The sequence below is a fragment of the Rhizophagus irregularis genome, chromosome 9 (genome assembly GCF_026210795.1).
Source record: "Rhizophagus irregularis chromosome 9, complete sequence".
In the NCBI taxonomy this organism is placed as follows: domain Eukaryota; kingdom Fungi; phylum Glomeromycota; class Glomeromycetes; order Glomerales; family Glomeraceae; genus Rhizophagus; species Rhizophagus irregularis.
In genome coordinates, this window is record NC_089437.1 from 4,228,335 (window position 1) to 4,249,057 (window position 20,723).

Sequence of the window (20,723 nt, forward strand, 5' to 3'; positions counted from 1 at the left end):
AATTTTCTGTCGACGTAAGATCCATCCCAGTTTATTATGTTTTAATGATTTTTAAGGTCAAAAGTTCCACTTCCACAATCAACCACACTATTTACAAACAAAGATAATATAAACAAGATATTTTATTTCATGTTATATTTTAAAAGTAATCATGAACCATTGGAATTGGATTACATATTTATAATTTGGCCGCAGCAATAAGTGTCGTACGAAAATAAAATATATTTTCGTCTATCATTACTGTTTTATAATATTATGTTGCAACCGGAACGAACAAACTTTTCTCCGGAAAATGACTAAAATGGATGATTCAAAAATGAATTTTGCACAGTTATAAATAGGAAGCTTTTTCCAGAAAAAAGGATGAAGCAAAGAATTTGGTGTAACAATTGCCCAACTTTCAATGGATACACGTGTAGTAGTTGCTATAGGTAAAGATTTAAGAATTAAGAAATTTATTGACCTTTATTGAAACAAAAAATAAGTTATTATTAATAAAATAATTGTATCTTAATTTATGATCAGATTTTGGAACCACATTTTCAGTAAGTTAATTTGATTGTCATCAATTAATAATAATTTACTCTTGTATGTAATTATAATATTAATTAATTGTTAGGGATTCGCATATTCTAATCAAAATAATCCTGAAATTATTACAAACGATATTTGGCCCCAACAAATTGGTTCATTGAAAACTAATACAGTTCTTCAGTATGATTCCAATTATCAAAATGTTATTAAATGGGGAAATCCTGCTTTAGCCAAAAAAATAAATCGTAGAAATAAAGATTCATCATCAAAATCTGTAGAACTTTTTAAACTTCACTTAGGAAATATTCCACAAAATGAAAAACCTCCACTCCCTCATCAACTAAGTTACGAAAAAGCAATAAGTGATTATTTGCACGAATTAGGTAAAAAAAAGTATAAATTTATAAATTTCGTAATCAAATGCAATTTCTGAGTAAACAAGATTAGTTATTTAAAACTCCCAATTTATATTATGAATCTAGGAAAGGTAATAATAAAATGTTCCGAAAAGTCGATTTTTTTTTAAAAAAAAAATTTCGTATAAAATTTTTTTATTCTAAATAGTTAATTAAGGAAACTGTTACTACTCGATGGGATGGATTAAGATTCTTTGAACATGTTCTTCTCGTTATAAGCGTTCCTGCAGAGTTTAATGATCATGCAAAAGATACTATGAGAAAATGCCTTTATAATGCTGGTTTGACGGACAGTAAAGAATCAAAGAAAGTTGAATTTACAACTGAACGTAAGTTAAAAATAACTTAATTCTTTCTTAAATTTATTTCGTTTTATTTATTTGAACATTTATGTATTAATTTGTGCTCTATTAGCTGAAGCTGCTGCAATTTATTGCATGCGGAACCTTAATGAACATGATAAAGGAATGATTCCAATTAATGGTTTGTATTTTACTTTTAAATTAATGTGTAAAACAATATATTTTATTAATATTATCTTTGATTGTGAATAGCGTCATTTATGGTGGTTGATTGTGGAGGTGGAACTGTTGACCTTACAATGCGTAAATTACTAAAGCATAATAAACTCAGTGAGATTACTGAACGAACTGGAGATTATTGTGGTGGATCTTATGTTGACCGAGAATTTCTTAAATTTCTTAGTCGTAAGCTTGGTCAATCGACTATTAATATGCTTAGAGAAAATAATTATAATCAAATGCAATATATGATACAACAATTCTGTCAGAAATTGAAATTTCACTTTACGGGGGATCCAGCTGGCTTTGAACCTTTCGAATTTGATATTGAAGACATTTGCCCTGTTTTAAAACAATATTGTAAAGATGATATCAAAGAAAAAATGGAAGAAAATGACTGGATTATTGATATAAATTTTGAAGATCTAAAATCTATGTTTGATCCTGTTATTGGAAAAATTATTAGATTAATTCGTGGGCAACTTAGTTCTAGTAAGAATAAATGCTCAGCTATGTTTCTTGTCGGAGGATTTAGTGAATCAAAGTATTTGCAAATGAGAGTTAAAGAAGAATTCAGAAAATTAGTTCCACCAATTATTGTTCCAAGACAACCTATCGCGGCTATTGTTCGTGGAGCTTGTGATTATGGACTCAAAATGAGCACAATAGTAGATCGCACTTTGAAATATACTTATGGTATTACAAGGCATAGAGATTGGAAAGTAGGAGATCCGACAGGCCCAAATTATCAAATAAAGAAAGAGGGAAATGTAGACAGAATTAGAATATTTGATTGCTTCGTTACACGTGGTACAAGAATAGAAGTTGATCAGGAATTTTCTAATAATTATAAACCTCATAAACCAGCTCAAACTGTCATTTCATTTCCAATATATATAACAACTAATTTAAATATTACTGAATTTTATGATGAATCTTGTATGAAACTACTTGGTAAATTAACTATAGATTTACCGGATGCTCATCTTGGAAGAAGCCGTAAAGTTGAATTTTCATTAATTTTTGGAAAAATGGAAATCGTTGCTAAAGCAAAAAGTTTACAAAATGGAAGAACCTATAATACTAGATTTGAATTAGAATTAAGTTAATATAATGTATATTATATTTATAATGTACAAGCATTAGCGACTCATTTTTTAAATAAAATTATAATACAGTCAATAAATAGAAAATCAGAATTTGTCTCAAACAAATCGATTAAGGTGGCGTTATTCATCCCTTAATCTGGATTTAAAGATTCTAGTCGCAGTTCTAATCGTAATCGCAACACGAAATAGCAATTTGTTACTGTATGTTTGTACTATACTATTTTATTGTATTCGTATGTTTCTGCAACAATTTATTAGGGAGAATCCATCGTTCTACTGAAATTAATCAAAAATAACTGCACAGTTTACCAATGATTTGATCTTTCGACAAAACTTGGTATGAATGCCATACTAATATCAATATCGGCATAAATATTATATTTTATTTTGTCCAATCAAAAAATATTTATTGTTAAAAACTTTAATGACTTTGTTCACATAAATGTCTACCAGAATCAATTCTAAAATTGCTTATCTTGGCCGTAGAGTTGCAATCCGTCAATCCGTAAATAATATCTATCAATGCATAATATAATAAAAAAAATTGTTTTCAAAAAATAAAAAAGAGAGAAAATTAAAACGGATTGAAAATTCACCCGGATCGGATAAAAATCAATTCGTTTTTATTTTTATTTTTTTTTGTATTAAATAGTTACCAGATTGTGCATTGGGATGCAGTCTTATAATATATAAAAAAAATTTTAATCTTTATTAATTAAAATCCGTGTATAATTGCCAAAATATGCTCATTCGAATTCATTCCGTGTTCAGCACTTTTCTAGGGAATGCTCACTCTACGTTATATGTTTGCAAATATTTCTTCAATTTAGAATGATCTCATCACGGAAATCTGAATCAATGATATTATGCTTATAATTATTCGTTCTGACAAACACAACCATGAGTGGTTATTAATTTCTTCTTGAGGAAAGAATGAAAAAAATTTTTGTGCAGAACAACTAACACACAATATTCTTCCATTAAAAATGTATATTCGCGTAGTAATTGCTATAAGTTTTAACGACTTTAAAAATTTTAAATCTCTATAATGGTATATGATACGATATTAACGCTCATTAATTTTAAAAATAAAGTTTCCACACTTTCTGTAAGATAATATTATTTGAGTCAATAAAGATTTATTTTATATATAATAATAATAATAATATCAATTGTTAGAGATTCGCGTATTCTAATCGATCAGATCCTGGATTATTACAAATAATATCTGGCTAACACATTGGTTTATTCAAAACTAACACAATTCATATTTCTAATTATTAAAATCTTATTAAATGGGGAAATCTTACTTCACCCCAAACAATTTTGTAAAAATAAAGATTTATCATCTTCAAAATCTGTAGAAATTTTTTGGAAATATTCTTCAAATAAAAACCCTAAGTATTTGCATAACAAGTTATTAAAAAAAAAAGATAAAGCTCAGAATAGATTTTTCAATTAGGAAAGTTGAAATTACAAGTTTACAACTGAACGTAATTCTTTTGTACGTAATTCTACGATCAGACATATCTCGGTTAAATTGGTTGATTAGTTATTTATACGTCATTTAATATATATAAATTGATCAAGTGTTAAAATTTGTATAGTTTTAATTTAGATTTATATTAATATAAAGTTGTAAATTGGACACGTATAAATATACTCGAAAATAAATTAAATGTAAAAAATTAGTTATGGATAAACTAATAAACTAATTTCATAATTACAAATCAGAAGAGTGTATTAAAAAAATAGGAATTTGAGAGTGGTGGTGATGACATCATCTATTTGCTTTAACATATTCTAATATTGCTAAAATCATCAAATGAGAGTTACAATATAAATATAGCTAAGATTGTGATTATGAACCCAATAATAAAATAGATCAAATACCACTCGGATATAATTAAATTGCTAATTTTGGAGAAGATAGGGCTTGTTTCTATATACTAATATAAATCCTTTAAATATAGTTTAGATTTCTTAGAAGTTTATTAATATAAAATTTATATATTTAATAAAAAGTGTAGAAATTGTAAATACTTATCTATCGAAAAAAAAGACCCAAATATTTAAAATCATCACGTTTAACTTTTTGTCAGTTACTAATGTCCATAGAATTCTTTTTGGTCGGTTTTCCAGCTTCATCAGCTCCTGGTTGTTGCGATTTGTTATTGTTATGAAATAAACTTAAATTTTTTATTATTTTAGACCCTAATGATTTTTGTTCAGCTTTAACCGCTAGAATTTTTGCAGGAACAAGAACTTTACGATTTGTTTCTGAATTCGGTTCTACACATATTAATGGAAAGCTACATAAATTTACGACCCAATCATCATAATTATCATCTTCTAAATTTCCTACTTCCATTAATGTTGCATCAACTTTCGTATCTTTTTCAATCCATATAAGTTCAGCTGGCGGTTCTAAAACTTTTATACGGAAAACGAACATTTTAATAACATTTCTAATAATTTCTGCTAACATATCTTCATTTTCTTTTCTTTTATCAGCTTTTTTAATTGTACGAAATTGGCTCATATACTTAATAATTTCATCGTTGAGTCCCTGAACGAATTCATGTTCTCTTTTATCACTGCTTAATCCAAATCCACGATCCCCAAGAACCGCGTAAACAAGTTGTTGAATTTTTTTTGGAGCTGCAAAACTAACTTCGTCTGTACCAGTTCGGGAATTGATTAATGTATTTATCTTTGACAAATAATTTTTTGTTGAGTTCATAATATCTAATTCAAGATATTTGTTCAAGATTCTGTTATCATTAATTTCTGGTTGGAATCCTTTGGTCAGATATTCATTAGTTCTTGTAATAATAGTTTCAACAATAATTCTTTGTAGAGCAGCCTTAGGAAGAACTTTATCTCCTTCAGAATATTTACAATTGAACTGTTCCGATAAAAGTCGTGCTAAATTTTGTTCATTTATATCAACACCCCCCTTTATTTTACAAAATTCATTAATTTTATCTTGTATAATCCCGATCTCTATTGTAAGTTGAGTAGGATTATTGGCGTCATTATCACCCAAACGATAATTCCTAGCATCTCCTAAAGCTGACTGATATTGGGATGCTTCATTTCTTAACTCTTCATTCTTTTTGTAAAGCTCAATATAATCCTTCCTTTTATTTTTCAGTTGTTCTTCTAATTGATCGTATCTTTCATTCCAAGCGTTAATAGTATAAATAGTATGCTCAAGTTTACTTTCAAGTTTCGATTTTTCATTACTCAATTGGTTTACCGTATTAGCCCATGCTTTTTCTTTATTATCCCATCCGATTTCACTTTCTCTAATGCATCTTTTTAATTTTTCTTCCTCTTTCTCTTTCTCTTTGAGTTCTCTTTCTCTTTTTTTGAGTTCTTTATCTTTCTCTTTTAATTTTTCTTTTAGTTCTTTCAAATCTTTTGATTCCTTTGATTCCTTTGATTCCTTTGATTCTTTTGATTCTTTTGATTCCTTATCATTATTATCCTTCTTGTCTTTAGGTGGTTCATTGGATCTTTGTTCGAAATTATCAGTTGATTGAACTGTAATAGGAAATGCTTCCCCAGGAAGATGTTTTACGTTGACTTGTATCATTTCTTGAGGTTTGGTAGAATTTTTGTATTCATCGAGTAAACCGGAAAGTACTGTTTGAATATCTTGAGGGTCCATATTTGAAATATCTTCTTCTATAAAAAAATTTTGAATAATAGTCTTAATACTCCCAAGAGTAATTTTCCTATTAGGATTCTTTGTATTATTTGGATAATTTGGATAATTTGGATTATTTGAATTATTTAGATTATTTGAATTATCTGGATTATTATCTGGATTATTCGAAGTATTTGGATTATCCGGATTATTTGTAGTATCTGGATTTTTAATATCTGGATTATCTGAATGATTATGCGTATTTTCAGGAGGAGAGCTCATAGAGTTTTCCATTTCATAAAAGAAATCTAAAGAAAAAGCTTTATTTGGTTTTTTCTTGTAAAAAAAAAAAAAAAATTCAAACCCGAGATACAAATCTATAAAAAGTAATTAGTTTTATATTCCAATATTTCTTATCAAATTGAAAATCTTATATTATCATTTATTGATTGATTCAGAAAAAGATACAACAAACAATATAATAATGTTAGTGTTGTGTAATTTTCTACTTGCATATTGGAAATTGGAATAAACGTATGAAATTTTTAATTTTGGGTATACAAAAATCGTCTTTTGTAATTTTACCATTTTAGGAAAAGTGGATAGTGACATTTGATTAGTGATTATTCTTAAAAACTGTTATTTGAAACATAACGTGACGATTAAAGTATTAAACAGACTACCGATTCCGCTTAATTACCATTTTTTGAAAGACGGAAATGTTGTAGTACATCACTTGCTGATACTTACCGCTTTACTTTTTGTTTATATAACACGGAGACAAAAACTTGGTTTTTTTAATAGCGGGTATAATGTGACACGGAACCACAATGTGACAATTGAAAAGAATGTACGTAAATCAAATTTATAATGGCTTTTTTTTTTTCCTTCCGCTTTGAATTCGTTGGGACTTCTTCATTTCCGTTTTTCCTTTTCCTGATAGAATTCGTTGAGCTTTTTTTCATATCTACTTTGGTAGAATTTTCTGAACTCTTTTTTCTTCATAGAAGAAATCATGGATGTTCGTGTCGTTATATCCATTGGTAATTATCTAAAGTTGTTTTCTTTAAATACCGCTATTATTTAGAAAATCATTGCTAAAAAAATTCATTTATTCAAACCAATAGATTTTGGGACAACATATTCTGTAAGTTATTCTTTTTAATCTTCTTATTTGAGCTATTGGATTTTCGTTAAATCATCGCAAAATTTTTAGGGATTCGCATATGCACATAAAGTAAATACCGAAATTATCACGAATGATACTTGGCCCGACCAAATCGGTCCATTAAAAACAAATACAGTATTACAATATGACAAAAATTTTAAAAATGTTGAAGAATGGGGGTTTCCGGCGTTAGCTAAAAAACCAAAAAAAAGTAAAGGAAAATCAAAAAATCAGAATGCTTCAAAACCGATCGAGCATTTTAAATTACATTTAGGTAATATGCCTGACAATGAGAAACCTGTTATGCCTAAAGGCATAAATTATAGAAAAGCCATCGTTGATTATTTGAAATGTATGGGAAAAGTAAGAATTTTTGTATTTATTTAAGTATGATCTTCCTTGTTATGATTAGATTTTCTCATTCTTATTTGATTCTTTATAAATAGTTAATCAAGGAGACAATAGGTACTCGATGGCCAAATGTAAAATTCATGGATCAAGTTTTGATCATATTAACAGTTCCTGCAGGATTCTCCGATCAAGCAAAGGCAATAATGAGGGAATGTATTTATGAAGCAGGTTTAATTAACACAAAAAGCTCCGAAAAATTACAATTTACTACTGAACGTGAGTATATCTCAATGCTAACGCCTTGTGTCCAATTTTAATTTATAAATTAATCAATTAATCTTTTTTCTTTTTGGTTTTAATAGCTGAGGCAGCTGGTAAGTAATATCAAGTTCAACTACAAAATTATTATTTGGAATTTATCTAACGTTTTTCTTTCAAAAAAAAAAGCTGTATATTGCATGAAAGTGCTAAAGGAGCATATTTTAGATATCGTGGGAAGTATGTATATTTAATTTTTTCTAATGCTTATTTCAGAGTATGAATTAATTACTGATAAATTTTATAAATTTTTGATCTAGCCAACTTCTTAATTGTTGATTGCGGAGGTGGCACAGTGGATTTAACCACGCGGCAATTATTGGAGAATGATAAATTAGGAGAAAAAACTATTAGAGCATGTGGATTTTGCGGAGGAGTTTATGTTGACAAAAGTTTTCTTGCTTTTATCGGAGGGAAAATAGGACCTTCGGTTTTGACATTGCTTCAAGAAAATTATTACGGACAACTACAATATATGGTTCAGGAATTTTGTAAAAAAGTAAAGTTGTTGTTTACAGGGAATAAGGAAGAGTATAAATCTTTCGATTTGGATTTGGAAGATGTTTGTCCAATTATAAAACAATATGTCACGGGTGATAAATTAGAACAATTGGAAGAAGATGAATGGATCATAGAACTTAAATTTGAAGATGTTAAAAGAATGTTTGATCCTGTAATTAACAAGATTATTAAATTAATACGTGAACAACTTAATAATAGTGGCACCATTTCTGCTATGTTCTTGGTCGGAGGTTTTAGTGAATCCAAGTATTTACAAAAAAGAATTAGAGAAGAATTTTCGAGTAAAGTCAAGAACAGTAATATTTCCGTACCATCCCAACCAGTGGCTGCCATTGTCAGAGGAGGTAATTAATAAAATTGTATATAGACGTTGTAATTTTTGTTTATTGATAAGAACTAAACAATTCATTATAATATTAAAAGCGCTTGAATATGGTCTTAATATGAAGAAAATTAAGTCCAGAAGGCTACCTTTATCATATGGAATCGAATTGGCTCCACTATGGTATGAATTTTTTTTTTTCGTTTTTTTTTAAAAAAAAAAATTAAATATTTTAATTAAAATTTATAGGAAACCTGGCGACCCACCGGAAAGACGTCAAACGCATGATAGAATCTTTAAATTCAGACGTTTAGTTGAAAGAGGTATTGAAGTCGACACTGATGAAGAATTTGGATTAGAATTACACCCTAGTTACGCAAATCAAACGGAACTTTCGATAGAAGTATATTCTACGACCGCGAACGAAGCAACTTATTGTGATGAACCCGGGATGAAAAAAGTCGGGGAATTAAGATTGGATTTCCCGGATCCACATCTCGGATTCCAGAGAACAATAAAATTCACTTTAACGTTTGGTCAAATGGAAATTCGTGCTTATGCTAGAAATCAGCAAGGAAAATCAACAAATGCAATATTTGAATTTCTCATTTAAATATTTTCCTTTGTAAAATATTATTTAGATCAAACAATGTTTACATTATTATCAGATAATTTATTTATATATATATATGTATGTGTTTTTTAATCTTAAATTATTTAATTTTTAAATTCATGCTGATATTAAACCTTTTGAATCAAAATTTATAAATTATATTTACAAGAAAATTAGTAAAAGGAGCGAGCGGACTAAAAAAAGTTCGAAATTGAAAATGATGTTATCGTAAACATAAAGAATTAAATAAAAGAGACAATATGCGCATTATTCGCGCAGCAGTTTATATATTCTGTAAATCTTTTCCTTTATAGCTTTTTCATGTAAATAAAAGGCTTATTCCTTCCTAGTAAGGACTGTGATAATGTCAATAAATTTTATAAATAGAGGTTCATTTTGAAAATTTTTTTTACGTAATTTTTCAGAGTTAGTTAGTTAGGTATATTGTAATAATAGAAATAGTTAAACAGCATCCCCAGTTTGTTTTTTTTTTTGAAAAAAAACAAATATCATACATACATCATATATTAAAGAACAGAAAATCATGTCCGATAATTTAGATAATGATATTCGCGTTGTCGTCGGCATAGGTAAAAAAAAATTTTGTAATAAGAAAAAAAATATTATATAATCGCCGCAGAAATCGAATATTAACCGTTGCTTATCTTTTTTTTATTTTTTATTTATTTTTTATTTTATTTTGTTTATATAAAGATTTCGGCACAACTTACTCGGTAAATCACATAATTTATTAATTACTTTATGTATATAATTAATTAGCTTAAGAATAAGTCGTAAGTTATAACGACTTTTTTATCATTATGAATTCGATTTATTTTTTTTTCTCTATAAATCACAGGGGTTCGCATATGCGCATGTAACGAATCCTGAAATTATAACTAACGATGTTTGGCCGAAACAAATAGGACAAATGAAGACAAATACTGTCCTGAATTATGATATTGAATTTATTGATGTTGAATGTTGGGGATATCCAGCATTAGCTAAAAAACCAAAGCGAAAAGAAAAAAATTCTTCGACCAAACCAGTTGAATTATTTAAATTGCATTTAGGTGATATGCCCGAATCAGATAAACCTTACCTTCCGCCTAATTTAAGTTATAAGAAAGCCATTACCGATTATCTTAGAGAAATGGGTAAATAATAAATTTTTGATGTGATCATACGAATAATTTGCACAGTTAATAATCCAACCTTTTATAATTATATTTATTATTATAATTATTATTACAGGAGAGGTGATTAAATTTATTATTTTATCTTTTTATTTTTATTTTTTTTTAAAAAAAAAGGACCTTATTTTAACGATTATTCATCCATTTATATGTGTATATAGCTAATTAAAGAGACTGTGACCACTCGCTGGCCTGGAATTGATTTTATGAATCAAGTACTTTTGGTTCTTTCAGTACCCGCTGAATTTTCTGAAAAATCAAAGGGAATAATGAGAGATTGCGTATACAGGGCTGGTTTAACAGGCAGTTTAAATTCTCCCAGGCTACAATTCACTACTGAACGTAAGTTTAAAATAAAAATACACATACATATGTATATCTTACATTTATCTTTTTTTTTCAAAAAAAAAAAAAAAAAAAAAAAATAACCCATAATTTTGTTTAAATTTATTCAGCCGAGGCGGCCGCCATATATTGTATGAATGTCGTCTCAGAAAATTTCGATGATTTTGTCGGAAGTAAGTTACTATAATATTTAAATTCTTTTTATTTTACTTATGATTAAAATTCTTGAATTGAATCATTATTTTATTTAATTTTATTCCCAGAATCTTTCTTAATTGTCGATTGTGGTGGTGGAACTGTTGATTTGACGACTCGTACACTATTAAGCGAAGATGAATTGGGTGAAATAACTATAAGAACGGGAGATTTTTGTGGTGGATCTTATGTCGATCAAGAATTTATAAATTTTCTTAAAACAAGAGTTGGAGAAGCTGCAATCAAACTTTTAAAGGAAAATCATTATGGGCAATATCAATATTTAATACATGAATTTTGCAGAAATGTTAAGTTGCCTTTTACTGGTACCGAAGAGGAATTTGAAAATTACGATTTAGATATAGAGGTTAATATTTTTAAATTAGATACAATTTTTATAATAAAAAAAATTTTTTAATTTTTTTTTTTTTTTTTTGCAGCAAATATGCCCGGTATTAAAACAATATGTCACTGAACCGGAAATAGATGATTTGGAGGATGATGAATGGATTATTGAAATTAAATTTGAGAATGTTAGAAAAATGTTTGATCCGATTATTAACAAAATTATTAGATTAATTAATGGACAACTTGATGCCGATAATGACTGTTCTGCAATGTTTTTAGTTGGAGGATTTAGTGAATCGAAATATTTACAAAGAAGAATTAAAAAAGAATTTAATAATCGAGTTAGACATATTTCAGTACCTCGTCAACCAATTGCTGCTATTGTGCGTGGGGCAGTAAAATATGGAATCAACAAAAGACATATTAAAAGTAGGGTATTAAAATATAATTACGGAAAGTTTGGTCTTAGGAAATTTGAAAGCAATGATGATATTCATAGAAAGAGACCAAGTGGTTATGTTCAATATTTTGAATTGTTGGCCAGAAAAGGAACAGTCGTTGAAGTTAACGAAAGATTTTCTGAAACTTATTGTCCGGAATACAGGTAATTATTATGGATTTATAATTAAATCTAATTTGTAAACTAATATATATTTATATATATATATTTTTTTTAATGTAAATATAGTGAACAAAATTCTATGCTTTTCCAAATATTATTAACAACAAAAGATAATATAAAATATTGTGATGATAAAGATGTAACAAAATTAGGTGAATTTGTTACTGAATTACCAGATATTCATCTTGGAAAAGATAGACTTGTTTATTTTGAATTATGTTTTGGCGAAATGGAAATTAAGGCGTACGCGAGGAATAAATATAATGATCAAGAATATAATACTACTTTTGAATTAGAATTTTAGATTGTGAACATTTAGTTAGCAAGATCATCATTAAAATATTAAAAATATTATAATAATCACATATGTATTTAATATATAAATTATAGTATATTGTTTATGTTTATCAAGAAATAAACTATTAATCTATTCTATTATTTACTATTTTCACGTGATTAATACAACCTAAGTTGTTTGATAATGCAGAGATTGTACTACTTAAGTGGGAAAATGTGATATATATATATATATATATATATATATATATTAATAGACAATTTTTTCCCCTCATTTTTATTGAAAAAAATGCAAGGAATTCGTGTTGTTGTTGGTATAGGTAATAAAGAATTAACAGTATTTAAATTTAAAATTTAAAATAAAAAAAAATTAAAAACAAAAAAAATCCAATACTTAAAATTTTATAAATCTTATATCTACCCCGTATTTAAATAATTGTGGTCTTAAAGATTTCGGTACAACATATTCGGTAATTAAAAATTTCCTTAATTCGTTTAGTTTTTTCGAAATTTGATTATTGTAAATAATCAGAATTGTTTTTATCATAATAAAATAGGGTTTCTCTTACGCGCATTTATCAAACCGTATAATTGCAACCAATAATAAATGGGCTGATCAAGTTTCAAATACAATAGACGATGAATATTTGGATCAAATAGAAAACTTAAAAATAATTACAGCTTTAGGATATGATAAAGATTTTAAAGAGGTTGAATGTTGGGGGCAATCAGTATTTACAATTGAAGAAAAAAAATCAGTATATCCTGTCGAATTATTTAAATTACATATGAGTGATTCGGATAAAGATAAAGACAAATCAAAAAATGCTCACCTTCCGGATAATTTTGATTATAAGAAAGCTATTACCGATTATCTTAAGGAAATGGGTAAACAGTAAATTTTGAACTCAATGAGCTTATATCAAATAAATAATTTTAACAATTTTTTTTGTTCATTAAAAAAAACTTACAGGAAAGGTGATTTAAAATATACAAATCATTATATATATAATATATTTCTTTAAGTAATACTTATTTTAATTATTTATTTCTATCTGATATAGGAAATTAAAAAGACTATAAAAACTCGTTGGTCTGGTATTGAATTACACCAAGTGCTCTTTGTTCTTGCAGTTCCAGCGGGATTCCCGGAAAATTCAAAAGCAATATTGAGAAAATGTGCATACGATGCTATGATAATAAATAACCTAAAAACATGGAAGCTACAATTCACAACAGAACGTAAGTAATATGAAAACTTATTTATATTTTAAAAACACTTTTTATAATTTTTCATTTATTTTTTTTTATTTACTCATTTTAGCTGAAGCGGCAGCAATATATTGTATAGACAATATCCCTAAAGAAAAAATCAGTGAATATATCAAGAGTAATTAAATTTTGTAATCTGCTATTCTTCTTATGGCTTAGATTAGTGTGTTCTAATAACTAATTATTTATTGTTAGAATCATTCTTAGTCGTTGATTGTGGTGGTGGTACCGTTGATTTAACAGTTCGTAAACTATTAAATAAGGATGAATTAGGCGAAGTGACTATAAGAACAGGAGGTCTCTGTGGGTCGACTTATGTCGATAATGAATTTATAAAGTTTCTTGAAAATAAACTTGGAAAATCCGCAATTAACAGTTTAAAGGAACATCATTATGGGCAATATCGACTTTTGATACATGAATTTTGTAAAAACGTTAAATTTCTTTTTACTGGTGTTGAGGAAGAATATAAAACCTATGAATTGGATATTAAGGTTAGATTTTATTCTTAAATATAATTTTATTTTATATTTAATTATTATTAATTTATAACTATGTAGAAACTAAGTCCAAAATTGAAACAATACGTTACTAAACAACATTCAGATGAAAATCGATGGATGATTAAACTTGGGTTTGATGATGTTAAAAAAATGTTTGATCCTGTTATTAACCAAATAATTAAATTAATTCGTGGTCAAATTGATCAACTTGATAAAGATGACACGTGTCCAATCATGTTTTTAGTTGGAGGTTTTAGTGAATCGAAATATTTACAAAAAAGGATCCGAGAAAATTTTAAAGAACAACAGATTACAGTGTCTCCTCGACCAATTGCTGCTGTTGCAAATGGAGCAGTAAGTTATGGAATTAACGAAAAGTTTATTAAGAATAGAGTATTGAAATATAATTTTGGAAGGTCAACCCTTAGACCGTATGATGAAAATATTGATTCGATTGATAAAAGGAGAGAGAGTGGACATGTTTTAGTTTTTAAATTATTGGCCAAAAAAGGAACAATCGTTGATGTTGATCAAAAATTTTCTCAAACTTCTCATCCGGAAAACAGGTAATCTTCCTTATTATAAAACAATTCAATTGAAATTCAAATAACACTTTTTTTTAAAAAAAAAATTAGTGATCAAGAACAAATGTGGTATCAAATATTAATAACAGAAAGAGATGATGTAAAATATCCTGATGAAGATGGCGTAATAAAATTAGGCGATTTTATTATTGATTTACCAGATGCACATCTTGGTAAAGATAGGAAAGTTCGGATTGAATTAACTTTGGGCAAAATGGAAATTCAAGCATACGCAAAAAACGAATATAATGGACAAGAATATGAAACTTCTTTTGGTTATCATGATAAAGATCTCGTTGAAAAAATCTTAAAAGAAGAACCTTAATATAAAATCGCGTAAAACAATTCTTTATATTTCGTAGAGGAAATATATTATTTTATAAATAAAAATTATCTCAAATATCTATAAAAATTTCTTTTCGTGACTTATATTGATGTTGAAATCGTGGCGGAAGACGGAACACAATTGTCACAGTTGTTTAGAGCATATTCTAACTTGGACGTAATAATATTTGCGGTTTTATATTTTCACCAAAAACGTATAAATGCTCACTTTATTATGCGTAAGCTTTATTGACTTATAAGCATTAATACTGTATTAATAATACAAAATACACTAGTCTTGTAAAAAATACTGTTACAAAAATAAAATAAAAAAATTTCAACCCTTATCCTATTATAATATAATTCATATAACATAAATAAATACATACTACAGTATAGCATTTATCAAAAAGCTTTAATAGTCTGTGCGCACGTATACGAAGAATTTTTATATATATACCCGTCATCAAAATAAATATTAGTATGCCATTAATGTCAATATCGACTTCTTGGACCTGGAGCGTGTTTACTCTATCGAAGAGTTTGAAAGCCTGTTCACCACTTCGAGCTGGAAAACTCATCCCCATACCCCCACAAGAAAGTTGTTAATGGTTCTTCTTTTTGTTCAAATCTCTTCACCGTATCGCGCACTTCTTTCTTTTATCATAGTTGCCTAGTAATTTATGGATCAAAATGTAGACACTTAAAAAATTATTCTAAATTCATATTGGTGAATAGCACCTTATTCTGGACTTTGAAGGGTATGGATATATACCCAAAGCCCAGGATATATTCTTAACAAGTTGAAAAATTGCGTCTCTGCTCTGCTCGAAGATTGGAATGTCACTACTCGACAAAAAGAGATGGTAACTACCTCGCAAGGAGGGTTTCGAGTTTCAGGAGATAAAATTGTTGCTCCAGACGTGACTTTTACGCCAAGAAGTGCATTAAAAAATTGAGCAAGAAACAAATTACAACTTATAGAGGCCGACCTTGGATCCCCATATTTGTCGCGGAGGTTGACGATTTCGAGGACATTTCAAGCAAGAATAAAAAGTAACCAGACCTAATAACTCGAATACTTACCTCTTTCTACTATCATTAGCTCAAAATTTGTTCAAGCTGACTCGAAAATGAAAGATATATATTTTGCGTAAAATACGTATGTACAACTCGGATGGTTGATCGACCCAGTTCATGAAAATATCTAGGTTTATAAGAGGGACAAGGACAATCAACCTTTTCGTCGTAAGAAACCATGGATCGATCTCAGTGAGACAGTTTTCTGCCGGAATTTACTTTAAAAATAAATCGTATTAAAATGGAGAACTTGAGGTACGCTGTTACTGTATTATTTATTCTCTATAACTTCTCTGCTATAAACTTATTATAATATTTCACAGGATGCGCCGTCATCAGAATCAGAAACATCATCGTCATCGTCATCGTCTTCAGGTTCGTCAACGGCATCATCAGTGGAGCAACTTGTGTCTATTGTGACCCCTGGTTTGCGAGCAAATATCTTCTCGTGGACCATCTAAAGTCTGATCATGATGGAGTAGATAGCACATCTCCCTTCCCCTTAAATAATCCACCAAATAAGCTTAGTAATTCAATCAAAATTTTTCTTGTAATTTTTATTGTGTTTATTATATTGATGATCTGCATTGCAAAAATTGTTCCGTTTTTATCATATATTGCCCATAACATGATTACCATGGAGTAACATCTATATTGATGCAGTATATCATGATAAGTTTCTTACCAAAAATCAGGACAACCACTTTCTAACAAGAGTGAGCAAAATTACAGTTCTTTAGAGAATGGAGCATGGCTATAAGGGTCATCCTATGATGTTTTCGTGGTAGGAGTATACCCTCCTGTGCTGATACTGTCCTACTGTCTGTGCTATAATCTGTTGTGATGTTTGTTATACTGTTGGTGGATATTTCCAAGTTTTGAGACATTGCTATATTTCATTTTTAATAGAGTAAGGAAGCTGATTAAGTAGTATAAGTGAAAATTAAAGATGTTGCCTAAAACTATTTTCCAGTTTTCAAAACTGAAACTGAAATTAAAACTAAAACAGTATTTTTAAAAGCCTTTTTATGAGGTTTAACTATATGATATACCAAATCTTTTTCCAAAGATTTAAATTTAGATCTAGTTAATTTTATATTGATATATTTTGAACCTGTATTATTAGCTGTTATAAAGATCAGTTTGTATAGTAAAAGAAAGTTTGATTTTAGCTTTTTGGCAGTCTTATAAATATGATCTATTAATAAAATTTTAAACAATAAATTTTAATATTATTTTTCAACTCACTTAGAAAGCTGTTCTTTAAAAAAAATAAATAAATATAATTTATTTTTTTCAGCTTATTTTATATTTAATTTTATTTAAAAAACCATTTTCTAAAAAAAGACAATGAAGAATATTATTAGTAAACATTTTTAACAAAAAAAATTAAAAAATTATTTTTTTATCTTTTAGTTTATCTTGTATCCAATTTTATTTGGAATAGCTATTATCTAAAAAAAAACAATGAAAAATATTAGTAAACATTCTTAACAAAAAAAAATAAAAAAAATATAATTTTATTTTTTCTGATTTATCTTGTAATTCAATTTCATTCAAAAAGCTAAGGTCTAAATTAATGTTGTTAAGTACAAGTCAAACTGAACCAAGCCAAACCAGACTGATGGGGTTGACTCAGTTTGACTTGAAGATTTTTAAGTTATGGTTTGGTTCAATTTGACTTGACTTGTCAAGTTGATGGGGTTAAACTGATGGGGTTGATAGGGCCAATAGGCAAGTTAATGGGACTGATGGAAAGTCAATGGGACCAATATTAATGATTTCATCAGTTCGACTTGAAGGTCTAAGTCAATCAGTTTGGTTTGGCTTTAGCTCCAAGTCAGACCAAACCAGACCGTTAACATCACTAATCTAAATATCTCAAAACTTTTACAGTTATTTTCAAGTAAGATAGTTAAAGCGACTTCTATTAAAATTCCTGTAAAGGTTTTTAGTAGTAAACCCACATTAGTAATTACTAAAAATGATATCCTAAAAATTCTGAATTTATTTATATCATATAATCAGTATTTATTTTACGCAAGATTATGTGAATAATATCACACAGATTTATTATATAAATTACATATCTGAGCTTTTTTTGATGGTTATATTTTCTTAAAAAAATAATAAAAAATGTATTCTTAACAAAAAAAAACAAAAAAAATTAAAAAATTATTTTTTTTTTATTTCTTAATTTAATTTATAACCAATTTTATTTAAAGGGTTGCTTTAAAAAAAAATATTAAAAAATATTAATAAATATTTTTTAAAAAATCAAAAAATTATTATTTTTTTTATTCTTTGAACTTCAGTTTGTTATTTTATATTCAATTTCATTCAGTAAGTTTTTTAAAATAAAATAATAAAGAATGTTAGTAATATTATTAATAAAAAAAAAATAAAAAAAAATATTTATTTTTTTTGACTTACTTTATGTTTTATAATTTTTAAAAAGCTGTTTTTTAAAAAAATAATAAAGAATATTAATAAATATTTTTAATAAAAAAAATTAAAAGATTATTATTTTTTTATTTCTAACTTATATTATATCCATTTTTATTCAATAAGCCATTCTCTAAAATAAGATAATGAAAAACATTAGTAAATATTTTTAATGAAAAAAAAACTAAAAAATTATTATTTTTTTTCATTTTTTAATTTACTTTATATCTAATTTCATTTAAAATGTCTTTTTTTTAAAAAAAATAAAAGAAAAAAATTGGCTGTAACTAATTTTCTTTTTTTTTTTATATTAAAGAAGTTGGTATATACTTTATTTAAATGAATTGAAAAGAAGTACTATATCAATTACAAAAATAAAGCTTTATATCCTAAAGTCAATTTGATTATCTTTTACTCTAATTAAAGTATAATAATATTAAAGATAGTTTTTTAACAATAAAAAACTTATATAAAGAATTAATAACAAGTAATAAAAAATTTTAAAAGAAAACTAAATTCCTATTTGTAATAACAAATAAAAAATAAAATAATGTAAACTATATAAAGTAAACTAACTTTTTATATAGTAAAAGAATCCAGTTGTTTATTACTTTTAAATCCTCCTATCTGTTAATTTCTTTAACATCTTCTTTAATTCTATAACTTCTTTGTAAAGTTTTTTTTGAAATTCTAAAGGTTTTCTGTTTCTTATCTTTACTTTATTTAAAAATAAACTTGTGGTTTTAATTAAAAGAACCTTTTTAGTTGTTCTTTTTCTTTTTCCAATTTTACTACTTTTGAGTATTCAAAAGGATTTTGTTAAATATTTGTAACTTTATTTATAAAATAAGATTTTTTTTAGAAAATGGATTTATAAATTTTAAAATCTTTTATTATTCTTTAAGCAATCCTTAGAAATCTGATTGAAATAATATTAAAAAGCATGATGATAGTATTAATTTAATTTCTTGTCATTAATCTTGAACATTTTATCTATTAATTTATTTAAATATTTTCATATTTTCAGATAGATAATAAGTTTGCACTTTATTTTTGTAATAAGAATCTTAAAGATTTTGTAATCAGATATAACTAATAAAAATAAATAAAATTGATTGTTGAAGTATAAGAAAGCTATTGAAATCTCTTTTTTTTCCATTTATAAAGAGATCAGATAGCAGAATACTAGTTATAACTAATTTTCAATAGTATTATACTACTAATTTTGGCTATTACTCTTAACTTAAATACAAAAAAAAATTGGAATGTAAAGCTATTTAATATTAATAAATAATGCAAAATTAATAAAATAAAATCAGCAACCTACTTTAAATGATTAATAGGATGATACTATAAAAATACTTAAATATAAACAAAAAATAATTGATTAAAATAAACTTGGTTAAAAACTTTTATAAGCTGTAAGAATCTTTTTTTAATAATTAAAAATCCTTTGCTATTAAATCTCTTTGATCTTCATATAATTCATCTTCATATAGTAATTTATCTGGAATTTTATTAAACATCATTTGTATAACCTAATAAAGTTAATTCAAAGTTTTTATGGTAAACTAGGGAACAGCCAAACAGCCAAACAGGGCCACAGAGGAGTCTAGAACATAAGATAGTGTATTAATTTTATTTACCACATGACGAAAACTGATAACAATGGTATTACTACTTTCTTTATTGAGATATAACGGGAACCAATCAGTAAATCAAAAAATAATAAAAGTCAATTCTAAACTTTAGAAAATATGAATAATCTCATATTAAATACTAAATTTGAAATCTTTTTATTTAATATTTACCAATATATTTTATTTTATATTATAATTAAATGGTTAAAGTTCCAAGTTCTCTAAATTTGCAAAATAAAAATACAGTTCACCCTAGAGTTCCAAACAGGTTGACCAAATTCAGGTAACCTGACAGGTTGACCTGAATTTATCAGGTCAGGTTTAGCAATTGCAATTCAGCATC

The 20,723-nt window shown here is 26.8% G+C and overlaps 5 protein-coding genes across 5 annotated transcripts; 4 read left to right on the forward strand and 1 right to left on the reverse strand.

Annotated features, from left to right (window-relative positions):
* Positions 1-370: 370 nt before the first annotated feature.
* OCT59_029988 (uncharacterized protein) lies at positions 371-2,580 on the forward strand (the record flags this gene model as incomplete). Its single annotated transcript, XM_066146359.1, has 6 exons — positions 371-431; positions 526-545; positions 620-946; positions 1,099-1,279; positions 1,365-1,433; positions 1,505-2,580. Exons 1-6 carry the CDS (start codon positions 404-406, stop codon positions 2,578-2,580), a joined length of 1,701 nt encoding a protein of 566 aa, XP_065995012.1. The 5' UTR covers positions 371-403.
* Positions 2,581-3,699: 1,119 nt separating this feature from the next.
* On the reverse strand, positions 3,700-6,621 carry OCT59_029989 (uncharacterized protein). The gene is made up of 2 exons (XM_025323933.2): positions 4,058-6,621; positions 3,700-3,977 (listed from the first exon to the last, which is right to left on the reverse strand). The coding sequence occupies exon 1, from the start codon at positions 6,527-6,529 to the stop codon at positions 4,679-4,681; it is 1,851 nt and encodes a 616-aa protein (XP_025188903.1). The 5' UTR covers positions 6,530-6,621; the 3' UTR covers positions 3,700-3,977; positions 4,058-4,678.
* Positions 6,622-7,113: 492 nt separating this feature from the next.
* On the forward strand, positions 7,114-9,814 carry OCT59_029990 (uncharacterized protein). The gene is made up of 9 exons (XM_066146360.1): positions 7,114-7,278; positions 7,363-7,382; positions 7,452-7,766; positions 7,850-8,030; positions 8,117-8,128; positions 8,202-8,252; positions 8,333-8,938; positions 9,018-9,099; positions 9,166-9,814. Exons 1-9 carry the CDS (start codon positions 7,251-7,253, stop codon positions 9,527-9,529), a joined length of 1,659 nt encoding a protein of 552 aa, XP_065995013.1. The 5' UTR covers positions 7,114-7,250; the 3' UTR covers positions 9,530-9,814.
* Positions 9,815-10,073: 259 nt separating this feature from the next.
* OCT59_029991 (uncharacterized protein) lies at positions 10,074-12,693 on the forward strand (the record flags this gene model as incomplete). The annotated part of the gene is made up of 8 exons (XM_066146361.1): positions 10,074-10,119; positions 10,244-10,263; positions 10,389-10,686; positions 10,897-11,067; positions 11,181-11,243; positions 11,334-11,632; positions 11,706-12,217; positions 12,302-12,693. 8 exons carry the CDS (start codon positions 10,074-10,076, stop codon positions 12,537-12,539), a joined length of 1,647 nt encoding a protein of 548 aa, XP_065995014.1. The 3' UTR covers positions 12,540-12,693.
* Positions 12,694-12,805: 112 nt separating this feature from the next.
* Positions 12,806-15,298, forward strand: OCT59_029992 (uncharacterized protein). The gene is made up of 8 exons (XM_066146362.1): positions 12,806-12,852; positions 12,983-13,002; positions 13,090-13,420; positions 13,667-13,774; positions 13,857-13,922; positions 14,000-14,298; positions 14,365-14,873; positions 14,943-15,298. Exons 1-8 carry the CDS (start codon positions 12,822-12,824, stop codon positions 15,214-15,216), a joined length of 1,638 nt encoding a protein of 545 aa, XP_065995015.1. The 5' UTR covers positions 12,806-12,821; the 3' UTR covers positions 15,217-15,298.
* Positions 15,299-20,723: the final 5,425 nt, after the last annotated feature.

Excerpts from the sequence above, each read along its gene's own strand:
- OCT59_029990 (XM_066146360.1), top strand. The coding sequence starts at position 7,251 with ATGGATGTTCGTGTCGTTATATCCATTG. Across the intron at positions 7,383-7,451 it reads ATTTTGGGACAACATATTCT|GGATTCGCATATGCACATAA; the intron begins GTAAGTTATTCT and ends CAAAATTTTTAG. Across the intron at positions 7,767-7,849 it reads ATTTGAAATGTATGGGAAAA|TTAATCAAGGAGACAATAGG; the intron begins GTAAGAATTTTT and ends CTTTATAAATAG.
- OCT59_029989 (XM_025323933.2), bottom strand. The coding sequence starts at position 6,529 with ATGGAAAACTCTATGAGCTCTCCTCCTGAAAATACGCATAATCATTCA.
- OCT59_029992 (XM_066146362.1), top strand. The coding sequence starts at position 12,822 with ATGCAAGGAATTCGTGTTGTTGTTGGTATAG. Across the intron at positions 13,003-13,089 it reads ATTTCGGTACAACATATTCG|GGTTTCTCTTACGCGCATTT; the intron begins GTAATTAAAAAT and ends ATAATAAAATAG. Across the intron at positions 13,923-13,999 it reads AATCAGTGAATATATCAAGA|AATCATTCTTAGTCGTTGAT; the intron begins GTAATTAAATTT and ends ATTTATTGTTAG.